At 46.4% G+C, this 27,859-nt stretch overlaps 1 protein-coding gene across 1 annotated transcript; it reads left to right on the top strand.

The window, feature by feature from the left end:
* Window positions 1–757: 757 nt before the first annotated feature.
* Window positions 758–22,551, top strand: LOC120993874 (protein ALP1-like). The gene is made up of 4 exons (XM_040422345.1): window positions 758–966; window positions 1,064–1,165; window positions 3,055–3,610; window positions 22,453–22,551. Exons 1-4 carry the CDS (start codon window positions 758–760, stop codon window positions 22,549–22,551), a joined length of 966 nt encoding a protein of 321 aa, XP_040278279.1.
* Window positions 22,552–27,859: the final 5,308 nt, after the last annotated feature.

Genomic DNA, 27,859 nt, shown 5'->3' with positions numbered 1-27,859 from the left:
GTATTGCGTTTTGGTTGCAGAAAAAAACATTGCACCAAAAAAAGCGCATGTGGTTTTTGTAACAACATAACAGCATTTATGCTGCATTTTCATCCAGCAAGGGAAAACACACAGCAGACTTAAATTACTTAATGTACTCTAGCTGTATTTTCAGTTCAGTTCAGAGTTGAACCCGGACATACCCAGAATTTCACCCAGGCAACCCCCCTGACATGAGCATCGGAGCAGTTCATGCCTTGCCCTGCGGAGGCTTCCACCGAGCAGTGTGTTCGGTAACGTCACCGACTCTGATGGGTGGGCTTTAGCGCTGCCCTAGCCGTTTTACAGTGCCGATGACGTAATTGGGCTCACTGCTGGGCGGAAGACTCCATCTGGAAGCCCGAAGGAGAGCCCGGTTTGTCACCCGAACTCCACAAAATGCCTTTGCCCAAAGGTGAGCATCGGAGCATGAACTGCTCCAATGCTCTTGTCAGGGGGGTTGCCTGGGTGAAATTCTGTGTATGTCCGGGTGAGCTCTGAATCCGGACAACCCCTTTACCCTGGGTTCACACCTGAGCGTTTCTGAGACGCGCGTTTTACGCACGTTTTTGTGCGCGTTTTTTATGCAATAGTAAACGCGCGTTTGACGCGCGTTTGTGTGATTCACTGCAGTGTTGTCCAATGAGCAACTATCCCTGTCTATATGAAGTTTGGCCAATCATAGGGCATTGTAGGTGTAAAATTCCATGTGTGTTGGTAGAGTGTGTGGTTTGGAGTCATGGAATGCTATAGACGACGACGTGTTGCGGCACTTGTTGCAGCTATCGACCTGGAACGCTTGAGGAGAAGACGGGACAGCGGGCGACGTTTCTGGGTCCATCCTGTCATTGCCAATAGACAGGAGAGGGGCCAGTTCTGGGCACTGTATGTGAACCTCCGTGCCCATGAGGACAAGTTTTTTGACTACACCAGGATGTCCATCCACAGGTTAGAACGTATACGTTGTTGCAATGTTTTTTCAATGGTTAAGCTAAGTGTTTTGTGCTTTTGTATTGTTAACCATGAACATTTTATTGTTTCCCAGCTTTGACGAGCTCCTGGTGCTGTTGTCCCCTCATTTGCAGCGTCAGGACACCTTCATGCGGGACTGCATCCCACCAGTGGAAAGACTGGTCATTACTTTGCGGTAAGTAGCCTATTATTGTGGCCATTTAAAACATTTGCAGTGTGTTGTGCCAGGATCTGAGTTTCGCCGTGTTTCTCTTGTTGTTTGTGACGTATGAGTGTTTGTGCGGGGGGGTATGTGATGTGTATGTTGTCAACGTGGGGCATAGATATCCCATACATGGAAACATAGAAACATAGAATGTGTCGGCAGATAAGAACCATTTGGCCCATCTAGTCTGCCCAATATATCTGAATCCTATTAATAGTCCCTGGCCCTATCTTATATGAAGGATAGCCTTATGCCTATCCCATGCATGCTTAAACTCCTTCACTGTATTTGCAGCTACCACTTCTGCAGGAAGGCTATTCCATGCATCCACTACTCTCTCAGTAAAGTAATACTTCCTTATATTACTTTTAAACCTTTGCCCCTCTAATTTAAAACTGTGTCCTCTTGTGGTAGTTTTTCTTCTTTTAAATATGCTCTCCTCCTTTACCGAGTTGATTCCCTTTATGTATTTAAAAGTTTCTATCATATCCCCTCTGTCTCTTCTTTCTTCCAAGCTATACATATTATCCACATTTGGCCATGTTTTACCCCTCACTTTCAAAAAATAGTCCAAACATTTGCTTCAAATTTTTTTTATCTTTGGTGAATGTATTAACATCGTACATTTCCAACTAAAATGTGTTAACTCTGTTTAACAAACAAAGGAGCAATTTTTTTTAAACAACATAAAAATATTAGAAAACTTTTCCAATATATGTGACCTTTTTGGCTCCAAACCCTTGAGCCTGAGAATTTCCCTCTTTTAATTTTCAAAGGCTTTCATATTGCGGCCCTGAAAACTCCGCCTCGGGATCCCACTGTGTCTCTCTGGCTCCGCGAGACTGATTGGCGGGTGGCATTTCAGTTGTGGTGGTGGTGGAGGTGCTTAGGCCCGTGCTTGTAGAGGGATATGGGTATGATGTGTGTTGTGTCTGCCATGTGTCAAGAGGGTGTTGTATGTTACTTTGTGTGTATGTGTGTGCTGGGTATGTGTGAGGGTGTTGTTGTGCATGTTGGGGATGTAGTGGCCCATATTGTGGGCCATATTGTGGCCCATATTGGGGGCAATATTGTGGCCCATATTGTTGCCCATATTGTGCTGGCTGCAGTGGGGCCTGCTGTGGGGCACTGATAGACGTTGGGATCTCATAAGGGATGCAATATTTATCAATGGTCTTAGACACCTCATCCCATACTTGTGTGACCAGATTTCTGGGCACATGTAGCATTTTCTCCTCTAGACTGAGGAGAAAATAGGCATCACTTGTAAGTTTTGGCACAGGATGTGCCAGGGTATCCAGGCAGCCTATTAGCCTGTCCTCATGCCTCTCTGTTCTCCTCCTTTTATGTCGGGGATGACGATTTGCCTCTGGGACGGCTGGGGCAGTCTGCATGGGGCTCACGAAACTCGGAGTGGGTGGGGGGCCTGGAGGACTCATTGGCCCCATAGATGGTCCGGGCTCACTGTCCATGGTTGTGCCCTCGTCCTCTTCATCGTCATCTAGCGCCTGGCTGGGTTCCCAGCTACTATCGGAGCTGTGAAGTGGAAAATATAGGTAAGTATGTTCCCCATATGAAATTGAATGTATGTTATGTCATACCACATCCTCTCCTCAATGTGTATGCCCTTGACTCACCTCCGCATTTCCGTGCACGGTATCAAAAATGACATCTGTTGGGCATGCACGTAACTGGAGCGTGCGCTTGGGGACGATCCGCTCCTCTGCTCCCTTTCTTTGCGCCTATGGCGGATAAAGGCGTCTTTCAGGCTTTTCCATTTGCCTTTGATAGTGTTGACTATGAAAAAAGAAAAAAAAAACATCCGTTAATGTCTCTTTATTTTCTTATATTTGTTTCAGGTATTTAGCTACCGGACAGTCATTGGCCAGTCTACACTTCGCCTTTCTCATCGGGAAGTCCACAGCCAGTATGGTCGTCCGGGAAACCTGCGTGGCAATTTGGGACGTCCTTCATCCTGCTGTGATGGCCCAACCACAGAAGGAGTACTGGCTGCAAATTGTGGATCATTTTTTTAAATCCTGCAATTTCCCGAACTGTGTCTCAGCAATAGACGGCAAGCACATCCGCGTTAAGAAGCCCATCAGGAGCGGGAGTCAATTTTTTAATTATAAAAAATATTTTTCGTTTGTTCTTTTTGCGGTGTGTGATGCAAACTATTGCTTCAGGTACATTGACGTGGGGTCCTACGGCAGCAGCTCAGACTCAGCTGTTTTGGGGCATTCTGCCTTTGGGCAAATGCTCAATAATAATGAGCTGGACCTCCCGGGGAACACCACACTGCCTGGGACCACTTATCCGGCTATGCCCTTTGTTTTTGTGGGGGACAAGGCCTTTGCGCTGGGGGAACATCTGATGAGGCCGTACTCCAGCCGGGGACTCTCCATTGCCAGGCGGGTATTTAATTACCGGCTGACAAGGGCACGCAGGGTGGTGGAGCGCGCCTTCGGCATTTTAGCAAACAAATGGCGCTTTCTCCATTCTCCTATTGTCACGACCGCTACCCCAGCAGCAGTCGTGTCGCACCAGACGGAGGGGTAGGGGGACCCTTATCTACGGATGGGAATAGTATGGCCACACCTGACTAACCCTAAGCTGGCACCTGTCTGCCCTGGTACCCTAGACGGGGTGTGAACCCGTGCGGCGAGCAGGATGCCTAAACCCTCAGTCACCCTAAAGCCTAGAGTGGGGAAAGGCCGATGGGAGCACTAGTCACCATCACTCATGTCTAGGAGAACAGCAGGGGAAGACAGCAACAAACAAACTTATATCAGAGATAGACTTATCCAGTCACGAGCAGAGAAGGCGATCCCAATCACGACAGTCCACGCCGGACAAGAGCTCCACAGCAACACCATCAAACGATCTCCTTCAAAGGTCAGAATAGAACTGGAAGTAAGGACTATATCTGGCAATGACTGCAAGTGAAAGTGAAACTAATATAGTAGCTGGGAGTGGCAGACAGGACTCACCTGAGAAGGATGCCTACAAACTACCAGTCAGGACAAAAAGGTTCACAAGGCAAAACCCAGATGACATACCCTGAACCACGGAGCAAACTCACAAGCTATCGCGAGTAGCAAGTCGCTGCGACCTTCTCCTCCCAGACCTGTCTGGATCAGTCACAGTCGTGACAGTACCCCCCTTTCTACGAGGGGCCCCTGGACCCTCAAGACCAGGCCTCTCCGGATGGGAGCTATGAAAAGCCCGAATGAGTCTGTCCGCTTTTATCTCTGATGCTGGAACCCACATTCTCTCTTCGGAACCATAACCTTTCCAGTGCACCAGGTACTGAAGAGAGCGGCGAACATATCGTGAATCAACAATCTTTTCTACCTGAAACTCAAGACTGCCATCAACAACCACCGGTGGAGGCGGTAGTGGCATTGGTTCAGGAGGTTCTACATATCTCTTAAGCAGAGATCTGTGGAAGACATTATGGATCCTTAGAGTCTGAGGTAGCTCCAGACGAAAAGCCACCGGGTTAATGATCTTAATTACCCTATAAGGACCAATAAATCTCGGACCTAATTTCCACGAGGGAACCTTCAACTTGATATTTCTGGTAGACAACCACACCAAGTCATTCACCCCAAGGTCCGGACCTTCAGAGCGCTTCCTATCAGCCGCACGTTTGTATCTACCACCAATTCTCTTCAAACTTTCTTGCACACTCTGCCACACTGAAGAAAGTGAAGACGCAAATCGTTCCTCCTCGGGAATCCCAGGCGGCCCCCCCTCACTAAACGTACAAAACTGAGGATGGAAACCATACGCACCAAAAAATGGTGACTTATCGGTGGATTCTTGACGATGATTATTAATGGCAAACTCGGCTAACGGTAAATAAGATGACCATTCCTCCTGATTTTTGGAAACAAAGCATCTCTAATATGTCCCTAGGTTTTGATTGGTACGTTCAGTCTGACCGTTGGACTGTGGATGGAAAGATGAAGAAAACGACAGATGAACCCCTAAACGAGAACAAAAAGCTTTCCAAAATTTAGAAACGAATTGGGTACCACGATCCGAAACAATATCGGAAGGGACCCCGTGAAGCTTCACGATGTTGTCAATAAAAACCTGAGCCAGTGTGTTAGCATTAGGCAATGCGGCAAGAGCAATAAAGTGCACCATTTTACTGAATCTGTCAACAACTACAAGAATAACAGTCTTCCCCGCTGATACTGGTAGATCCGTAATGAAATCCATTGACAGGTGCGTCCAAGGCCTGTTGGGGATGGCCAGAGGTAAAAGACGCCCTGCCGGACGAGTATGATCTACCTTAGAACTAACACAGGTAGCACATGCAGACACAAAATTCAACACCTCCTGGCGCCATTTAGGCCACCAGAACCGACGAGACACTAACTCAGAGGTTGCCCTACTACCTGGGTGTCCTGCCAGTGTGGAGTTATGGTGTTCTTTTAGTATCTCCAGTCGTAAATTTTCTGGCACAAACAGTTTACCCGAGGGGCAGGAGGCCGGGGCGTCCCCCTGAGCTTCCAACACTCTCCCCTCCAAACCTGAGTGTAATGCAGAGACCACCACCCCCTTTTGCAAAATTGGCTCTGGTACCTCAACATCACCCCCTCCAGGAAAACTTTGAGACAATGCATCCGCCTTAGTATTTTTTGGTAGGTTATTACAAAATTAAACCTAGTAAAAAATAACGACCACCGAGCCTGTCTAGGGGCGAGACGTTTAGCAGACTCCAGATATAATAAGTTTTTGTGATCAGTAATCACCGTGACGGGATGAACCGCCCCCTCCAAAAAATGACGCCACTCCTCAAAAGCCAACTTAATAGCCAAAAGTTCCCTGTTGCCAATATCATAGTTCCTTTCTGCAGTAGACAATTTCTTCGAAAAGAAAGCACACGGACGCCATTCACCAGGGGACGGGCCCTGAGATAGTACCGCTCCCACCCCCACCTCTGACGCGTCAACCTCTACAATAAAAGGAAGCGAGACATCTGGCTGTATGAGAATAGGGACTGAGGTGAATCTCTCCTTCAGAGATGCAAAGGCAGTTTTGGCTGCATGTGACCATTTGGAAAAATCGGATCCCTTTCGGGTCATGTCCGTCAGTGGTTTGACCACCAAGGAATAGTTTTTTATAAATTTTCTATAAAAATTGGCAAACCCCAGGAAGCGTTGCAATGCCTTCAGGTTCTCAGGCAGATCCCAGTCCATAATCGCCCGGACTTTCTCTGGATCCATGCGGAAACCTGAATCTGACAACACATACCCCAGAAATGGCAGTTCTTTTACGGCGAACACACATTTTTCTAACTTAGCAAACAATTTGTTGGCCCTTAATATCTGCAGCACTTGTCTCACATGGATCTTATGTGTATCCAGATCCGGGGAATAGACCAGGATGTCATCAAGATATATCACAACAAATCTCCCGATAAGGTGACTAAAAATATCGTTGACAAAATGTTGGAATACCGCAGGCGCATTAGTAAGACCAAATGGCATGACCAGATTTTCATAATGCCCTTCCGGAGTATTAAAAGCCGTCTTCCACTCATCCCCCTCTTTGATGCGAACCAGGTTATAGGCTCCTCTGAGATCCATTTTGGAGAACCATTTAGCACCAGCAACCTGATTAAAGAGGTTGGGAATGAGAGGAAGAGGATAGGGATCTCGGATAGTTATCCGGTTTAATTCCCGGAAATCCAGGCAAGGACGTAGGCCCCCATCTTTCTTTTTAACGAAAAAGAACCCTGCAGCCACAGGTGAAGAAGAGGGTCTGATGTGTCCCTTAGCCAAACTCTCCGAAATATAATCTTTCATAGCCTTCCTCTCCGGGCCGGAAAGATTGTATAACCGGGTTTTAGGTAGTTTGGCCCCAGGTAGTAGATTAATCGGGCAATCATATGGACGATGAGGGGGTAACCCCTGACAACCCTTCTCAGAGAACACATCCATAAAATCTGACAGAAAAGCAGGTAAAGATGTTACAGAGAGTGTAGAGCACCTACTACTCAAGCAGTTGTCCTTACAATGTTCACTCCACTCCACAATCTCCCCGGCCTGCCAATCCACCACTGGATTGTGAGTCACCAGCCAGGGAAGCCCCAATACCATAGGAGCCGGAAGACCGTCCAGGACATAACACGAGATATGCTCTTTATGGAGGTCCCCTACCTGCAGATGGATATTATGAATGATCTGAGTTAACTCTTTCTGAGTAAGAGGGGAGGAGTCGATGGCAAAAACAGGAATAGTTCTGCGTATCGGTTCTGGAGTAAAACCCAGAGCCTGAGCAAACCGTGAATCCACCAAGTTGACCCCCGCCCCACTGTCCAAAAAGACGGAACAGATCTCAGTCTTATTGCCCGCCTCAACGGTAGCGGACAACAAAAACTGAGACATGCTTATGGAGGAAACGAATACGCCCAGACTGTTATCCTCCGCACAATCTGGGGACTCTAGTTTTCCCGGCGGCTCCTTTGTTTGTGGTCTCTTGGGTTCTGAGGGACAAACGTTTACAAAATGACCCCTCCCCCCACAACGAAAACAAACCTCTGACCTACAGCGGAACTTAGGAGGATTCACCCGTCTAGTGGCGCCCCCTATTTGCATTGGTTCGACTGGATCATAACAAACCGATCCCTGCCCTATAGAGGCCTCCGTAAAATTTAATAGTCTCTCCCTGAGTCGTCTGTCGATTCTTATGGACAGAGACATAGCAGCCTCCAGAGACCCAGGGACCTCGTATACCGCCAGCGCGTCTTTCAATTTTTCAGACAACCCCTCGCAGAACTGACTCCTAAGTGCCGAGTCGTTCCATAACGTATCAGTAGCCCACCTACGGAATTCGGAACAATATAGTTCAGCAGACCGGTTCTCTTGCCGAAGTCTACGTAGCTTAGACTCAGCCAGTGAGACCATGTCCGGGTCATCATATACGAGACCCAGGGCTTTAAAAAACTCCTCCACTGATCGTAAGGCCGGAGAGTCTGATGGTAGGGAGAAAGCCCAAGCCTGCGGATCTCCTTGCAGGAGAGAAATTACAATACCCACCCGTTGTTCCTCACCGCCTGAGGATCTAGGGCGTAACCTGAAGAACAATTTGCAAGCTTCTCTGAAGGTTACAAATTGATCTCTCCCTCCTGAGAACCTATCAGGTAAAGCCACTTTTGGCTCAGGAGTACCTTGGTTTCTGAGGGGGGCACCTTCGGAGGCAATTTTTCTTTATGATTGCATATTACTCATTTTTGGTTAAAAATCATTTTTTCAGTTGGCCTTTTTTTTTTTTTATATTGAGCTGTTCTGTCAGAAAGGGTTAACTGTTTTTCTAACTGTGTGACTGGTGCTTTCACTCTCTCTTTGTGCTGGTCATCTTATAAACTTTATCGCTAAACTACTAAGAGGTCAAAGAGCAGAGATAAGGAGTCCATCTGCTCCCGGTCTGATGGAAAAGACACAAAATCCAAAGGGTGCTTCTAGAGCATGTCAGCTCTGTACAGAAAAATAATGCCATATTTTTCTTAAAGACCAATTAAAAAAAATTATTTCTAGCTCAAAATGAGTACAATGCAATAATAAAAAAATAAATTGCCCCCAAATGTGTACATAGCCTTTAATGGCCAGAGTGCGTCACTTCCTGTGATTTATGGGTTGGCACATGTGCCCATGCTAACCAATCCTAGCCATCCTGCACCTATATAGGTGGTCCATCGCCCCTCTCAGGTGCCTGCGTGTCAAGGTCCTTGAGTCCTGCAATCTGTGCTTGTGTTTCTGGACTCCGCTACCTGTTTGTTCCTTACCTGCTCTGCCTCAACTCTCCTGTTGCTGCCCTGGATTGCCTGACATGTACTTGTGCTGCCTGCACTGACCCATTGCTTGTTTGACTTTGCCTCTGCCTCATCCTTCGGTCCACAACTGTCGCTCCTTGTTACCCCTCGGATTGCTGACTACATCTGCACCTCTGGTACCTTGCACTGATACCCCCTGGCCCATCTGGACCAGCTGCCTTATGTGCCAATTCATGACCTGGTGTTCCCCTTGGGAAAGTGTATCCTCACCATCAGGGATATTGCAAAGAACGAGGGGTTCACTTAGATAACACCCTTAAAGGCGGTGGGTCACATGGAACAGTGGATTCACACCCGCTGGTTCATGACAAGTGCACTCAAAAATAATTGTGCCCAGCAAGCAATGCTCCTGAAAGTAAAAGTGCCACAAACTCCCCATACATACTTGTGGCAAATTGATACTGTGCCAGGATGTTAGCCAAACAGTACTCCCTACAGTGCCTCAAATAATAATAATGCTCTCCAAGAGTGCCCCTATTAGTAGTAGTGTCCTCCATAATGTGCCCAATAATAATCTCCCTATAACGCACCCGTATTAATAATGGTGCTCATAGTAGCTATAATGTTCCCCATAGACCCCAGTAATAATAATTCCCCTTATAGTGCCCCCAGCAGTGGCGTACCGCCAATAGCGGCAGACCACGCAACTGCTACGGTGCAGGTGGCGGGGGGGGCCGGAGTGGATGGAAGGCTCCACCCCCTACAATGTCTGCTGTATGGCTCTTCTTCCGTCCCAAGTCCCTATCTGAGGCGTGGGCGGGCCCTGCTTCTCCTGTGCTCAGGCCCCCTCCCCTCTTCTTTTACATACATTTTGTTGTGTGCACTGAAAACACAGCGCACGGATCGGGGGCCATGTCTTCAGCCAGGTGAGCATGACACTTGCTCTCCTCTGTCTGCTCGGTGCTGCACTGGCCAATCAGCTTTTAGCAGTGCTAGGCTCCTGCTGCTGATTGGCTAGTGTATCGCAGCAGCAGCAGAAAGGAGTGAGCGGGCGGGATGTGCTCACTGCCTGGTTCAGTCAGCCATCGGACTCCAGCCCCAACAGAGAGAGTGAGTAACTCCCAGGCTGCAAATTCATGGCCTGGGGGTGAGGGAGGAGGGGGACAGCGATTCTGCCTTCCACAGTAGCAGGAATAGAGTTTATTTGGGTGGGGAGAGGCACACTGTTCTCTTTATAAGCATCAGCAGCAAGCAGAGTTCAGAGTTCATGTTGCTGCTGATGCATATGATAGAGAGAATAGCGTGCCCACCACTGTCCCATAAACTCTGATTGCTGCTTATATAGAGGACAGTGTGTGCCCTAGGCAGCCCCCCACTCTCCCCAAGCAACAGAAGCAAGCAGAGTTCATGGGATGGGGTCTGCTTGGGGCACACACTGTCCTCAATATAAGCATCACAATATATATTATATATATATATATATACACTCACCTAAAGAATTATTAGGAACACCATACTAATACGGTGTTGGACCCCCTTTTGCCTTCAGAACTGCCTTAATTCTACGTGGCATTGATTCAACAACGTGCTGATAGCATTCTTTAGAAATGTTGGCCCATATTGATAGGATAGCATCTTGCAGTTGATGGAGATTTGAGGGATGCACATCCAGGGCACGAAGCTCCCGTTCCACCACATCCCAAAGATGCTCTATTGGGTTGAGATCTGGTGACTGTGGGGGCCATTTTAGTACAGTGAACTCATTGTCATGTTCAAGAAACCAATTTGAAATGATTCGAGCTTTGTGACATGGTGCATTATCCTGCTGGAAGTAGCCATCAGAGGATGGATACATGTTCTCATTCTGTTTACGCCAAATTCGGACTCTACCATTGGAATGTATCAACAGAAATCGAGACTCATCAGACCAGGCAACATTTTTCCAGTCTTCAACAGTCCAATTTTGGTGAGCTCGTGCAAATTGTAGCCTCTTTTTCCTATTTGTAGTGGAGATGAGTGGTACCCGGTGGGCAGGGCCGGGCCGACACAGAGGCTGGGGAGGCTCCAGCCTCAGGGCGCAGCTTGGGGTGGGCGGAAAAACAAACTTTTTAAAAAAATAATTTATCGCTTACTTGCCAGCAGCGCAGCGCTGCCGGGCGCCCTCCCCAGCCAGTGTTCACTCTAAGCTGCGCTTGTGTTAAGCCACAGATAGGAGCAGGAGGCTGCTGATTGGCCAGTATCAGCTAGCTGCCCTGCCATTGGTCCATCCTTTCACACCCCCTTCTCTCTGGAGCTGAACACAGCAGGAGGCAGGCGTTCTCACAGTGGATCATGTGACCATGAAGGAGCATGTAACCAGTGACATCACAGACCTCCTTCTAACAAATCCATTCTAGCATCTACCCAGCATGTATGGCAGGACTCTGCTGAGCAAAGACCATGTGCCCAGGTGAGGTGACCACAGAAGTGCCCTGGCATCTGTCTGCTGCTGGAAGCTCAATGTGGAGCTTTATGAATGTAAAAACTAATACCCAAGAGGCTAAACAAAACCCTGCTTGTCTGCTTCTGACCCTAATCTTAACACATAACGTTCATTTGATTGCAATTTACTCTAACACCTAAAGGGATTTTTTTTTAAAGCCTGCTGTTTCTCTAGGTGACCTTATGTTGATAGTAGTGTTAATTGAGTCTCAAAGGTCTGTAAAAATAGGGTAACTGCTTATATAGACCCTTGAGACTCTATTAACACTACTATAAACATAAGGTCACCTAGAGAAAGAGCAAGTTTTTAAAATATTTTTTTTTCCTTTAGGTGTTAAAACATAACTTATTTGATTGCTTGAACACCTAAAGGAAAACAAATTAAAAACCTGCTGTTTCTCAAGATGACCTTATGTTGATAGCAGTGGTAATAGAGTCTGAAAGGTCTATAGAAGCAGTTACCCTATTTTTACAGACCTTTGAGGCTCTATTAACACTACTGTCAACATAAGGTCATCTAGAGACACAGCAGGTTTTTAAAATTATTTTTCCTTTAGGTGTTACAGCAATCAAATGAAAGTTATGTTTTAACACCTAAAGGAAAAACATAATTAAAAAAAAACTGCTGTTTCTCTAAATGACCTGATGTTGATAGTAGTGTTAATAGAGTCTCAAAGGTTTGTAAAAATTGTGTACCTGCTTCTATAGACCTTTGAGACTCTATTACCATGACTTTCAGCATAAGATCATCTGGAGAAACATCAGGTTTTTTAAATTATTATTTTTTCTTTAGGTGTTAGAGCAATCAAATGGAGGGGGAGAAATGTGACATGGGTGAGGATGGGGTTACATGATGGGCCGGAGACAATGTCGGTAGTCTGTCTGTTTCATGGATGGGGAGAAATATGACATGCAGGGCTGATGGCTGACATGGGGGTCTGATCTGAGGCATTGGGACTGTGCCTGTGAGCTGAGGTCTAATTAACATTGGGGGTCTGATGGCTGGTCTGACCTGAGATGGAATAAAAAATATTGTTTCCTATTATCCTCCTCTAAAACCTAGGTGCGTCTTGGGGTGGGAGATGATTAATAACAAACATACATATCTAAATGGCGTGGGGGAGGCTTGCTTGAGTCATCTACTGATCAGTGATCATCAGAGCATTAGAGCTGCAGGAATAAATAACATCTAAATGTCTGGTGGGGTAGATGGGGGGGGGCGCACTTGGGGTGCTCAGCCTCTGTTGGTGGTGGACCTTGTCCCAGCCCTGCCGGTGGGGTCTTCTGCTGTTGTAGCCCATCCGCCTCAAGGTTGTGTGTGTTGTGGCTTCACAAATGCTTTGCTGCATACCTCGGTTGTAACGAGTGGTTATTTCAGTCAACGTTGCTCTTCTATCAGTTTGAATCAGTCGGCCCATTCTCCTCTTACCTCTAGCATCCACAAGGCATTTTTGCCCACAGGACTGCCGCATACTGGATGTTTTTCCCTTTTCACACCATTCTTTGTAAACCCTAGAAATGGTTGTGCGTGAAAATCCCAGTAACTGAGCAGATTGTGAAATACTCAGACCGGCCCGTCTGGCACCAACAACCATGCCACGCTCAAAATTGCTTAAATCACCTTTCTTTCCCATTTTGACATTCAGTTTGGAGTTCAGGAGATTGTCTTGACCAGGACCACACCCCTAAATGCATTGAAGCAACTGCCATGTGATTGGTTGACTAGATAATTGCATTAATGAGAAATAGAACAGGCGTTCCTAATAATTCTTTAGGTGAGTGTATATATATATATATATATATATATAATTACTTAAATTGTGCTTTACACTGCGTGCAGAATTATTAGGCAAATGAGTATTTTGACCACATCATCCTCTTTATGCATGTTGTCTTACTCCAAGCTGTATAGGCTCGAAAGCCTACTACCAATTAAGCATATTAGGTGATGTGCATCTCTGTAATGAGAAGGGGTGTGGTCTAATGACATCAACACCCTATATTAGGTGTACATAATTATTAGGCAACTTCCTTTCCTTTGGCAAAATGGGTCAAAAGAAGGACTTGACAGGCTCAGAAAAGTCAAAAATAGTGAGATATCTTGCAGAGGGATGCAGCACTCTTAAAATTGCAAAGCTTCTGAAGCGTGATCATCGAACAATCAAGCGTTTCATTCAAAATAGTCAACAGGGTCGCAAGAAGCGTGTGGAAAAACCAAGGCGCAAAATAACTGCCCATGAACTGAGAAAAGTCAAGCGTGCAGCTGCCAAGATGCCACTTGCCACCAGTTTGGCCATATTTCAGAGCTGCAACATCACTGGAGTGCCCAAAAGCACAAGGTGTGCAATACTCAAAGACATGGCCAAGGTAAGAAAGGCTGAAAGACGACCACCACTGAACAAGACACACAAGCTGAAACGTCAAGACTGGGCCAAGAAATATCTCAAGACTGATTTTTCTAAGGTTTTATGGACTGATGAAATGAGAGTGAGTCTTGATGGGCCAGATGGATGGGCCCGTGGCTGGATTGGTAAAGGGCAGAGAGCTCCAGTCCGACTCAGACGCCAGCAAGGTGGAGGTGGAGTACTGGTTTGGGATGGTATCATCAAAGATGAGCTTGTGGGGCCTTTTCGGGTTGAGGATGGAGTCAAGCTCAACTCCCAGTCCTACTGCCAGTTTCTGGAAGACACCTTCTTCAAGCAGTGGTACAGGAAGAAGTCTGCATCCTTCAAGAAAAACATGATTTTCATGCAGGACAATGCTCCATCACACGCGTCCAAGTACTCGACAGCGTGGCTGGCAAGAAAGGGTATAAAAGAAGAAAATCTAATGACATGGCCTCCTTGTTCACCTGATCTGAACCCCATTGAGAACCTGTGGTCCATCATCAAATGTGAGATTTACAAGGAGGGAAAACAGTACACCTCTCTGAACAGTGTCTGGGAGGCTGTGGTTGCTGCTGCACGCAATGTTGATGGTGAACAGATCAAAACACTGACAGAATCCATGGATGGCAAGCTTTTGAGTGTCCTTGCAAAGAAAGGTGGCTATATTGGTCACTGATTTGTTTTTGTTTTGTTTTTGAATGTCAGAAATGTATATTTGTGAATGTTGAAATGTTATATTGGTTTCACTGGTAAAAATAAATAATTGAAATGGGTATATATTTGTTTTTTGTTAAGTTGCCTAATAATTATGCACAGTAATAATCACCTGCACACACAGATATCCCCCTAAAATAGCTAAAACTAAAAACAAACTAAAAACTACTTCCAAAAATATTCAGCTTTGATATTAATGAGTTTTTTCGGTTCATTGAGAACATGGTTGTTGTTCAATAATAAAATTAATCCTCAAAAATACAACTTGCCTAATAATTCTGCACTCCCTGTATATTTGTGTGGGTGAGGGGCCCAAAAATATTTGCTATGGGACCCTTAATATTCACAAGCAGAGCCCTTGTAGCACTCAGTGGATATTTTACCGGAGTAGGGTTCCCACCCCTTTATTTGATACAAAAACTCCAGTTAGATCGTGTTAGATACAACTTGTTTATTAGGTATTCAAAGTCGGTTGCTGCGGCGAGGTTACGTTTCGGCAACTCTGTGCCTTCATCAGACTAATGCCGCTTTTGAGAAAGGAAGCCACGAGGGTGCAGACGCTGTAGTCGGAAAAAACATGCGGTTATACCGCTAGTGGATAGATGCGCCGTGAACGCAATATTTCTATGTATGCCCCTGGCCCCCAGTAGTAGTAATGTCCAATGTAATGCCCTCAGTAATAATAAACTCATCAAAGTGTCCTCAAGTAGTAATAATTCCTGCTTAAAGTGCACCCCAGAACTAATAATGCCTGCCTTTAGTGCCCCAAGTAATAATAAATAGGATGCCCCATAAAGATGCACCGCAGAGTGCCCACAGAAGTACTAGTGCCCCCTCCCCCCCTTCTCGACCGCTCTGCAAAGGGATTGAATAAAATTGCTGCCCTGCTGTAACGGAACTCCTGGCACCCCGACTGGGTACCTCCGTTGATGGATGCTCCTAGTGCTTCCCGAGGACTCCAAGCACTCCACTTGAGACGGTAAGCACTGCCGACCCCACGAACCGCCGCAGCTTGGTTGGGATCTTGCCGTCTCCTACCCACCCTGGACCTACGACAAGGCTCAAGGCTCCAGGGGGTGAACCTCTCCTTCTTCAGAGAGCGATACAGGAAAAAGGAACAGGGACAGCTCTTACAAGAGCTAGGGATTATAGCCTGGGGAGTATACAGCGTATAGCAATCCCCACACACATGAGATGAGGCTCTATGTTGAAGGTAAAACAGGAACTGACTTTATTGGAGACCAACTCAGTATATATACAGTTCAAGAAGTCTAACAACCTAAATCAATCAACCATGAACAACATGCAAACAGACATCCCCCCAGTACCTTAATGAATGAATAGGGAGAGAGGAGACACATGTGATGGGAGTCAGCTATCTTAATCCCATCACTAACACAATCAGTTGGAGTCTCAGTGCAGAGTTAGCCCTTTTTGTGTTGCTGGATTCACACCCTGCATCTTTAGTGGTCAAAAGGAAATACCGTATATGCCGGCGTATAAGACGACCCCCAACTTTTACACTGAAAATATATAGAGTTTGGGATATACTCGCCGTATAAGACTACCCCTTTTTAAACACACAGCAGTACATTACTGCATCCCACCACCATCCCTGGGTACCTCTGCCATCCCTGCATCCCACCACCATCCCTAGATACCACTGCCATCCCTGCATCCCACCACCATCCCTAGGTACCACCGCCATCCCATGGTATCACCACCATCCCTGCATCCCACCACCTTCCTTGTCCTCCCTCCCTGCCTCCCAGACCCTAAACATGTGCCACCTATACCCTGAACATGTTTTTGTTATGTTATTCTTCATATTCACATTCACATATGCACATCTGCGCCGCACTTAGATACGCCGCACGGAGATCTCGCACATGCGCAGGAGCGAGATGCGAGCGGCCGTGAGGATCCCGTGTATCCACGCTTGCCGCATGAAATCTCGCACATGCGTAGGAGCGAGATGCGAGCGGCCGGGAGGATGGCGGTACAAGGAGCATACAAGGTACAAAGCAGGGGGGAGGCATACAAGGTACAGAGCAGGAGGCGGTATACAAGGTACAGCGCAGGGGGGGGCATATGCCGTGGGTTACATCGCAGCTCTCAGCTGCTGGGGATACAAGGCAATAGCCCGGGCTCTCTCTGTTGATAATTCGGGCGTCCCGGCACTGCAGCGCCCGCCATACCCGGCGTATAAGACGACCCCCGACTTTTGAGAAGATTTTCATGTGTTAAAAAGTAGTCTTATACGCAGGAATATACAGTATGTGGCAAATGAACTCCACACATAAATCAGGGTTCATCATTCCTTGTAACCCCAAAAGGGCTGAGGGGGTCTCCATAGTTCTGGGTCCATAGTCCGTAGGTAGGAGGCTGGCCATCAGGCTTCTTCAGCAGCCCCAGTGACGGTTCAGTTCGTCACACCTGCCTGCAGTCTGACTGCTGGAATACTCATGTTGTATGTGTGGGACTACAAGTCCCAGTTGTACAGTACAATGACACTGTTGATACACACAGGATCTTCCTCCTATCTGTAGACACTTTCTCACAGCCAGCAGAAGAGTACAGAGGAGAGAAGTCCTCCGGTTTTTGTCAACTCTGTTTTTGCAGAGTGAGGAGGGAGGGATCCTGTGCTCAGCATTTGTCTATTCCTCTGCCGTATTTCAATATCGGAATTAATAACGCAAGTTTCTTACTGCAAAAATGAGAAGCCAAGAAAACTATGCCAGAACATCAAATTTGAAACACTACAGCCATGCCCGCTCTTTTGGGAACTGAACAGAGTTGCACGGGAGGAGGGAGGGAGTTGCATGGATAAGGGGGGGCAGTCACATAATTTTCTGTGGGGCCCAGTCAGTTATACTTACACCACTGTGTCATAATGTAAGATTAAGGCCCCATTCACACAACTGTATTTTTGATCTGCATCCGATCCGCATGGATCCGCAAAAAAATTCCACACTCCATTGTGCAGCCCAGCAAAAAGATATAACATGTCCTATTCTTGTCCTTATCTGACAAGAATAGGCATTGTTACATTGGATCTGCAAAAAAAACGGCAAACCGCAAAAACACGGACATCATCTGTGGTTTTTGTGGATACTAATTTTGCGGGCTGAAAAATACATGCAGTTGTGTAAATGGATCCTAAGGCCACTTTCAAACGAGCAAGTTCTGCGCTCCGGACTCACAGCGCGAGTATGCAGCAGCTCCGGTCCTGAATTCCCAGCACTGACGAGGTCACATAAAATTATATTGATTTATTATCTAAATGGTGAAAAATCCGGAAGCATGTGGCGATCAGGGGAGTTCAGGAATGCACCTAGCCTTTCTGATGCCTGAGGCAAAAACTGAAACTGTACTGCAAAAACAGATAATCCCCCTTCTGCTGCCCCACTCTCGCCCTTCCCTGGTGCTGCCTGAGGCAATCGCCTCACCTCGCCTCATTGGTGGTGCACCCCTGGGGGAGTCGTTCCTTGTTCTAATGCGCTGAGTCTCTCTGAAGAGACCCAGCATATCAGAGTTGCAGTTCCTATGGAGGCCTGCAGATGGCAGACCTCCATAGGATAACCACAAATACAGCTTAGACTGTAGTTCTATGAAATTACAGTCTAAGCAAAAATAAAGCTGAGTACTGCATATTGTACCCCCTCCCCACTGACGTTCATAAAATTTAGATAACTGACAGCCAATGCTCCCTAGGGTAGCCGTTCAAACTTTCACAAACTTCCCTGATTCTAGCTTTTCTGCTATCTGAGGCGCCCCTCATTCCCATGCCAAATTCTCAATCCAACTCATTCCCTTCTTACAGCCATGTCTTATATCTGCAGAGTTTGCCACACATCTTAGGTTCCTTAGGCTCCTCACTTTTCTATCATTCTGCCTTGCCCGGTGCCACAACAGTGTTATCCTGCTGCTACTCCCAATACTGTGCCTACTGTGCTCCACAATGCCCCCAAATACTATCCTGAAGAAATAAGTGTCATAAAGATAGAACCCCACCATAGTAATAGTGCTCCTCAAAGTCCCACCCAGAGTGCCCTCATTAGAAATAGTGATGATGCTCCCCAAGAGTGACTCTATTAGTAGCAGAGCCTTCCATACTGTGCTAATAATAATAATAACAACCCCACAGTACCCCAGCAGTAATAATGACCACACAGGGTCCCCAGTAGAAATAAGGCCCCCTCTATAGTGCCACCAGTGGTAATAAGGCTCCCTATAGCACCCTCAATAATAAGACCCTTTATGGTGCCCTCAATAGAAATAGTGCCAATCCATTAGGCACTCTTATAAAGCCCCCAGTTGTCATAAGGCCCCTTATAATGTCCCTAGTAATTATAATGCACCCTACAGTGCCTACAAGTATTTATAATGCTCCCTGCAGCAAACCTGGTAATTATGTCCCCCTACAGTGCCCCCTGTAGTTATAATGCACCCTGCCATTAAAATGCTCTTCCTGTAGTGTCCCCAGAAATTATGATTCCTCAGCCCCTCCAACATACAGGCCCATGTCAATAACATCATTCCTTCCCTCTAACATACAGTCCCATATAAATAACATCACACCCTCTCTCCAGCCCCCTTCAACATACATTTCCATATAAATAACATCACTCCTCTGCATTCACCCCCTCCAACACAGTCCCATGTAAATAATATCACTCCCCTACCTTCAGCCTCCTCCAACACATAGTCACATATAAATAACATCATCCCCCCCAGATGCCTCCAATATACAGTCCCATGTAAATAACATCACTCCCTCCTGCAGCCACCTCCAACATACAGTTCCTTGTATATATCATCATCCCTCCCCTATCTTCTTCCAATATACAGTCCCAGGTAAAAAAAAACATCACTCCCTCCCCCAGCCACCTCCAACATACAGTCCCATACTTCCCAACTTTTGAAAATTGTAAAGAGGGACAATATATGCCGGTCCGAATTGCGTAAATTTTTTCTGACACCATCAGAACTGCAGCAGCTGGAGATCGGTTAGGTGAGTATAAGTTCCTTTATTTTTTTACAGCATGTGGAGCCCCTGGGACATTTTTTTTCTTGCACTTCAATATCCATTTATATATTGGCATATAAATCATCGGATTATAGATATTTAAGGTACAAATTGCACCAAATAATTAAGTTATGGTCTAATATACAGGTAGAAACCATACAGATAGTTTAGTAAGGAGCAATTTAGTAAATGTATTAATCCACATTTAAGCATTTTTCCCCTGGTCAAAAAGAGGAACATTTAAAGGGGTTGTCCGGGTTCAGAGCTGGACCCGGACATACTGTACCCATATTTTCACCCAGGCAGCCCCCCTGATGTTAGCATCGGAGCATCTCATTCTCCGATGCGCTCCCTTTCCCTGCGCTTGATTGCGCAGGGCAAGGGCTCTTTTGTTTATAACACACTGCCGGGCAGAGGCTTCCGCCAGGCAGTGTGTTCGGTGACGTCACCGGCTCTGATGGGCATGCTTTAGCGCTGCCCTAGCCGTTTAACTGGCTAGGGCAGCGCTAAACCTCGCCCATCAGTGCGGGTGACGTCACTAGGCTTCCTGGCCGCCCCATGGAGAGCCCCAGTTCATCACCGGAACTCCTGAAAATGCCTTTGCCCTGCGCAATTTAGCGCAGGGCAAAGGAGAGCATCGGAGCATGAGCTGAAAATGACGGTATGTCCGGGTTAAGCTCTGAACCCGGACAACCCCTTTAAGAATCACAATAGGCCAGAGGAACTTGGGTCAAAAAGAGGGACACTTGGGAGGCATGCATTCCCATGTAAATAACATCTCTTCCCTCAGTCCTTCTAACATACAGTCCTAGCCCAGGTAAACAGCATCACTCCCTCCTCCACGCAGGGAGGCGGTATAGGAGGAGAGAACTACAACTCCCAGGATTTATCTGGCTCTTACATTTAAGGCCTCTTTCACACTTGTGTTGTCCCGATCCGTCGTGCACTCCATTTGCCGGAGGTGCCCGAAGGATCCTTAACAACGCAAGTGAACTGAAAGCATTTGAAGACGGATCCGTCTTCAAAATGCGTTCAGTGTTACTATGGCACCCAGGACGCTATTAAAGTCCTGGTTGCCATAGTAGGAGCGGGGAGCAGTATACTTACAGTCCGTGTGGCTCCCGGGGCGCTCCAGAATGACGTCAGAGCGCCCCATGCGCATGGATGACGTAATCCATGCGACACATCATCCATGCACGTGGGGCGCCCTGACGTCACTCTGAAGCTCCCCGGGAGCCGAACGGACGGTAAGTATACTGCTCCCCACTACACTTTACCATGGCAAACAGGACTTTAGCGTCCTGGCAGCCATGGTAACCATTCAAAAAAAGCTAAACGTCGGATCCGGTAATGCGCCGAAACGACGTTTAGCTTAAGGCCGGATCCGGATTAATGCCTTTCAATGGGCATTAATTCCGGATCCGGCCTTGCGGCAAGTGTTCAGGATTTTTGGCCGGAGCAAAAAGCGCAGCATACTGCGGTATTTTCTCTGGCCAAAAAACGTTCCATTCCGGAACTGAAGACATCCTGATGCATCCTGAACGGATTTCTCTCCATTCAGAATGCATTGGGATAATCCTGATCAGGATTCTTCCGGCATAGAGCCCTGACGACGGAACTCTATGCCGGAACCCAACAACGCAAGTGTGAAAGAGCCCTAACCCATCCCTTCATCACTTCTCCTCGTGTCACACATATCATCACTGGTCTTCACCACCATTTCAGCTCTTTACTGCTGAGCTCTGTCTTCTCCTGCACTGATCACGTAATTATGACATCATTACAGGTCCTTCACCACCACTGAGCTCTGCCTCATGCACTAATTACATGATGGTGATGTCATCACAGGTCCTTCAGCTCCTGCAGTGCAAGTCCTGGACCTTAGTCACTGCTGTTGTTGCAGAGTGCCACACAATATTCTCTGTGTGCAGCAGATGCAATGTTCCCAGTGGCAGTGGAGCAGCAGAGCAGAGGCCCTCTTTAGGGATGGGGACCTTCCCTAACATCGGTCCTGCTTCCTGGTCCACTCTTGGCATACAAAAATTACCTAGAGAGCATACTTACCAACATTTTAGTTGGCAAAACCTGGGCATATAAGCCCCACTCCCAAGAACACCCTGAACCCAACCAGAAACACCCACTTACGGGAGGGGTTTGTGTTAGCCATACCCATTTCCGGGCAGGGACAGCAAGAATTTGCCAGGAGTGTCTCTGAAAATCAGGGACAGTCCCATCACATTTAGGACAGTTGACAACTATGGGAGAGGCTTACTTAGCAAATCACTGGCAGCAGTAGTGCCAAAGGGCCATTGACTTGCCTCTACCAGGGATTGGCCGAGCAGGTTCCTCCAGACATTTCTTGCATGGGGAAAGTGGACTACGAAGCAGAGATCACCAAAGACCTGGTAAGTGTTGTAATAGGAAAGGTGGGGGATCTTTGAGGTATCCCTCCTTTTATATTTTAACCCCACTCTGAGTGCATTCTAAAATACGTATCAACCCCCGCAACCCCCAACTGAATTTAGTGATTGTGCTACAAATAAACTATTAGAAATCCACCATTAACAGTTATAAGTAAAAATATTCTCTGTTTGGTTATCTTTATTAGAGCAGAAGCAGTAAAATGTGTGGGCAGAATGTGAATCAGTTATGTGCAAACAATAACCTGTTATATATATATATATATATATTAAAAATCATGATGATAAAATTATTATTATAATTGAGTTTTGGGACCTCAAGGGTTAAATGCAAAGCTGCACCTGCATCCAGAAGAAGGCTTTCAATCTGCAATTTTCATTTCGATCATTTAAAGGATGTGTAATTGTAGACTTGATAACATCAACTTTAATTATAGCTCATAAACCAGGAGGATTGTCTTCTTGGGGCGGAACTAGACAAACTCTCTTATCTAAATCCACAACCATTCTGGAAGACTAATAATTACAACTGCTGAAATCCGTGTCTCTGTGCTAATGATGCAGATCATATGGTATACTTAAACATGTTTTTGGGTTATCCGGGGTAGACCAGCAATATTAAATTGGAGCGGTTGTGATTCTTGGCTCCCCTGATGATCAGCTGTTTGAAGGGCCCACGACACTTTGGACAGGGCTGTGTCCTCTTGAAAGTTACACTGTCCTGGACTGCACAATGCTCTACCCACCCTAGGTGCTAAATGTTGGATTGAGATGGTCTGACTACTGGGACTCCCAGTGACCCTGAGAACAGTGGATCCCTATATCCAGACCACCCAAGTGTCACTCTTTTGGAGGGACAGTCCCACCTTTTGACCCAAGTCTCTCTTTGTTCCATAAATGTCCCTCTTTTTGATCTGAGGTATAGATTTTCATTATTCCATTTACAATATTGATCTAGAAAGTGTTTGCCTGGTTCCTCTCTCTAATTAGAGCCCACCTTGTTTAGTATTTCATTATTTGATGCAATTTTAATTTAAGTACACTGCTCAAAAAAATAAAGGGAACACAAAAATAACACATCCTAGATCTGAATTACTTAAATATTTTTCTGAAATACTTTGTTCTTTACATAGTTGAATGTGCTGACAACAAAATCACACAAAAATAAAAAAATGGAAATCAAATTTTTTAACCCATGGAGGTCTGAATTTGGAGTCACACTCAAAATTAAAGTGGAAAAACACACTACAGGCTGTTCCAACTTTGATGTAACGTCCTTAAAACAAGTCAAAATGAGGCTCAGTATGTGTGTGGCCTCCACGTGCCTGTATGACCTCCCTACAACACCTGTGCATGCTCCTGATGAGGTGGCGGGCGGTCTCCTGAGGGATCTCCTCCCAGACCTGGACTAAAGCATCTGCCAACTCCTGGACAGTCTGTGGTGCAACGTGACGTTGGTGGATAGAGCGAGACATGATGTCCCAGATGTGCTCAATTGGATTCAGGTCTGGGGAACGGGCGGGCCAGTCCATAGCATCAATGCCTTCGTCTTGCAGGGACTGCTGACACACTCCAGCCACATGAGGTCTAGCATTGTCTTGCATTAGGAGGAACCCAGGGCCAACCGCACCAGCATATGGTCTCACAAGGGGTCTGAGGATCTCATCTCGGTACCTAATGGCAGTCAGGCTACCTCTGGCGAGCACATGGAGGGCTGTGCGGCCCTCCAAAGAAATGCCACCCCACACCATTACTGACTGGTCATGCTGGAGGATGTTGCAGGCAGCAGAACGTTCTCCACGGCGTCTCCAGACTCTGTCACATCTGTCATATGTGCTCAGTGTGAACCTGCTTTCATCTGTGAAGAGCACAGGGCGCCAGTGGCGAATTTGCCAATCTTGGTGTTCTCTGGCAAATGCCAAACGTCCTGCACGGTGTTGGGCTGTAAGCACAACCCCCACCTGTGGACGTCGGGCCCTCATATCACCCTCATGGAGTCTGTTTCTGACCGTTTGAGCAGACATGAACATTTGTGGCCTGCTGGAGGTCATTTTGCAGGGCTCTGGCAGTGCTCCTCCTTGCACAAAGGCGGAGGTAGCGGTCCTGCTGCTGGGTTGTTGCCCTCCTACGGCCTCCTCCACGTCTCCTGATGTACTGGCCTGTCTCCTGGTAGCGCCTCCATGCTCTGGACACTACGCTGACAGACACAGCAAACCTTCTTGCCACAGCTCGCATTGATGTGCCATCCTGGATAAGCTGCACTACCTGAGCCACTTGTGTGGGTTGTAGACTCAGTCTCATGCTACCACTAGAGTGAAAGCACCGCCAGCATTCAAAAGTGACCAAAACATCAGCCAGGAAGCATAGGAACTGAGAAGTGGTCTGTGGTCACCACCTGCAGAACCACTCCTTTATTGGGGGTGTCTTGCTAATTGCCTATAATTTCCACCTGTTGTCTATCCCATTTGCACAACAGCATGTGAAATTGATTGTCACTCAGTATTGCTTTCTAAGTGGACAGTTTGATTTCACAGAAATGTGATTGACTTGGAGTTACATTGTGTTGTTTAAGTGTTCCCTTTATTTTTGAGAGCAGTGTATATAGATATGCCGGAAAAATGGATCTTTCACATAAGTGGCCCTCTTTGCATATCCCCACTCTGAATGAAGCTGTAGCGTTCATGTTGGTCTACTGCTCCTTCCACTTCAGGGTCATTGGGAGTCCCAGCGATGAGAACCCTGCCCCCTCCCAATCTGAAATTTATCACCTAACCTGTGAATAAGCAATAAATACTTTTTTTTGGGATAACCCCTTTGAAGTGGCTCTATCACCCGCATCAACCCTTCCAGACAGGTGGAGGTGAATTGGGTAGGGGGAGGGAGGGGGGTGTTAGGTGGAATAAACAAGCAGAAGAGTAAAAAAATTTAATATTGGAGGGGTGCAAGAGTGTTAGGCTACTTTCACACTGGCGTTTTGAATTCCGTTTGTGAGATCCGTTTCAGCGATCTCACAAGCGGTTCAAAATGGATCAGTTCAAAATGGATCAGTTCAGTCCCAATGCATTCTGAATGGATAAGGATCCGTTCAGAATGCATCAGTTTGGCTCCGTTCCGCCTCCATTACGCTCTGGATGCGGACACCAAAACACAGCTTGCAACGTTTTAGTGTCCGCCTGGCGATGCGGAGCCAAACGGATCCGTCCTGACTTACAATGTAAGTCAATGGGAGCGGATCCGTTTTCACTGACACAATATAGTGCAATTGAAAACATTGCGACTTTTTTCTTCATAATGCAAACGGATTTCATTCTGAACGGATATAATCGTTTGGATTATAGGTGCGGATCCGTCTGTGCAGATACCAGACGGATCCGCACCTAACGCAGGTGTGAAAGTAGCCTTAGGTGGAAGGCCACAGAGGAGGATGTTCTAGAAGTCTAGGCAGGAGATGATGAGGGTATGCACTAGAATTTTAGTTGAGTCAGGGCTGAGGAAGGAGCAGATACAAAAATATTTAGAGGCAACGTGAGGTGGTAAGGGCTTGGATGTGTGATTTGAAGGATAGGGTAGAATCCAATATCAACCAAAGGCAGTGGACTTGTGAGACAGGAGAAAGCGTGGAGCCATTGGCTGTGATTGATAGGTCTGATGAGTGAGTGAGAAGGGGGAAAGATGATAAAGGCGGTTTCCTACATTCTGGGCTTTAGAAGGTGGTAGGAGAAGACAAGGGATATCACTTACAGACATCATAGGATTCTGGAGAGAGAAGTAGTACTGAAATCCTAATGTCTCTGCATGTTGCTATATGACTGAACTTGTATAACTATTAATAAAAAAGCTGTACCGTAGATGAGACCAATCCTGCAAACTGTAACATGATAATCCTAATCTGATAATCCATATACTTTTATATGTACGTTACATCGAAAAAATGTATATGTAGGTGTAAGCTTAGACAGGATGGGGTCATTTATCAAACTGGTGTAAAATACAACTGGCTTATTTGCCTATAGCAACTGTGACACAGTGAGAGGTTTGGTCTGGGAAAACAGGTATTTTCCTCCCAGCATGTGCTGCTGGGCTGATTTACAGCCAGGTGAGGTCAAATAACGGACTGGATTTTAAATACCGGTCCGGGTTTTTGGCAGCACCTGGCTGTCCTTAAATAGGCAGCTGGGCTCAGAAGCCATGTCTCTGTGTTGGGATCTGGGAGCCTTGTGTCTGGATGAAGGCTTGCTACCTGTTTTGCTTGAAAACAGGTGGGTGCTGTTATCAGCAAGGACTCTTTGAGGCAGAATTGCCGCATGGTGTGAATTACCAACAACACCGCAAGGTGACTTTTTGTTGGATATGACTGTTTGTTTTGTCACTTGCCTAAAGTGTGAATAAAACACTGAACTGTTTGATCCAAAGAACTTGTTGTTGCCTCTATACTGCGTCTGCTAATCCTGTCTACCAGAGCGAGTCCCCACAAAACCAATCAGATTCCACCTTTCATTTTCCAAAGGTGCTGTCCAAATGAAAGGTGGAATCCGATTGGTTGCTATGGGCAATTAAGTCAGTTCTACTTTACACTAGTTTAATAAATGACCTTGATGTCTAGACCTGCATTAGATTTATCACAGTCTTTCAGTCTGTGATAAGTTCAATTGGTCGTATTTCGAGTGAGTATTTCGTGGTGCTCACATCCTAGGATTGGTATCCCATGAAACAACAGCAAAAAAGGGCTGGCACTCACTATAAGTTATCTGCAAAAAGTTCTGTTTATTGTCACATAGTCCTGTGACGCGTTTCGACTCTCGCACGCTGTTTGATAAAGACACCTGTGAGTGTTGAAACGCGTCACAGGACTATGTGACAATAAACAGAACTTTTTGCAGATAACTTATAGTGAGTGCCGGCCCTTTTTTGTTGTTGTAGTCTTTCAGTCTGGACGCTAAGGGCTCATGCACACGGTCACTTCCGGATACTGGCCGTGTTTGTTATGCATTTTGGGGAACGGAATGATCTCTATAGAACTTTCCTATCCTTGGCTGCAAAACGGACAAGAATAGGACATGATTTCTTTTTTTACGGGGTCTCAGAACGGACATACGGATGCGAGCAGATACAGTGTGCTTTCCGCATGTTTTGTGGACCCATTGAAGTGAATGGATCCGCATCCGTACTGCAAAAAATGTGGATTGGATGCGGACCAAAAATATGTTTGTGTGCATGAGCCCTATATCTGATACAGACACTTTTTAAAGGGAACCTGTCACTGGGATTTTGTGTATAGAGCTGAGGACATGGGTTGCTAGATGGCCACTAGCATATCCGCAATATCCAGTCCCCATAGCTCTGTGTGCTTTTATTGTGTAAAAAAACGATTTGATGCATATGCAAATGAACCTGAGATGAGTCCTGTCCCTGACTCATCTCAGGGACAGGACTTGTTACGCACCCCGAGCATAAAAGGGGTTAAAACCATTTAGGCGATCTTCCCCTTCCAGAGCTACAGGCACAGCTACTTACAGAACACCAAACTCTCGAACGGCATACAAGGGAATGCTCCAAACTCCCAAACGGAATACAGTATAGCACTCCAAACTCCCGAACGGAACCTCACGAATAGCTGCTAGCAGACGAATAGGAAACGCACCCAAGCGGCTTACACTCCTAGCAATCAGTCTCTAACAGCATACAGTGAATCCCCCCAAGAACGAGACGAGGCTCTGTGTTGAGGGTCAAGCAGTGGTCAGCCAGAGCTGTAGGTTTATTGTTCTTATATACACATTCTTACACATTAGTACCACCCACTGGGTTTTGTAAAACAACCAGTAACCACGTACAATACACTCAGAC

Source organism: Bufo bufo, chromosome 3 (assembly GCF_905171765.1).
Source record: "Bufo bufo chromosome 3, aBufBuf1.1, whole genome shotgun sequence".
Classification (NCBI taxonomy): Eukaryota; Metazoa; Chordata; class Amphibia; order Anura; family Bufonidae; genus Bufo; species Bufo bufo.
This window is presented reverse-complemented; position numbering and strand designations above follow the sequence as displayed.

Excerpts from the sequence above, each read along its gene's own strand:
- LOC120993874 (XM_040422345.1), top strand. The coding sequence starts at position 758 with ATGGAATGCTATAGACGACGACGTGTTGCGGCACTTGTTGCAGCTATC. Across the intron at positions 967-1,063 it reads ACCAGGATGTCCATCCACAG|CTTTGACGAGCTCCTGGTGC; the intron begins GTTAGAACGTAT and ends ATTGTTTCCCAG. Across the intron at positions 3,611-22,452 it reads GACTCTCCATTGCCAGGCGG|CTCATAAACCAGGAGGATTG; the intron begins GTATTTAATTAC and ends CTTTAATTATAG.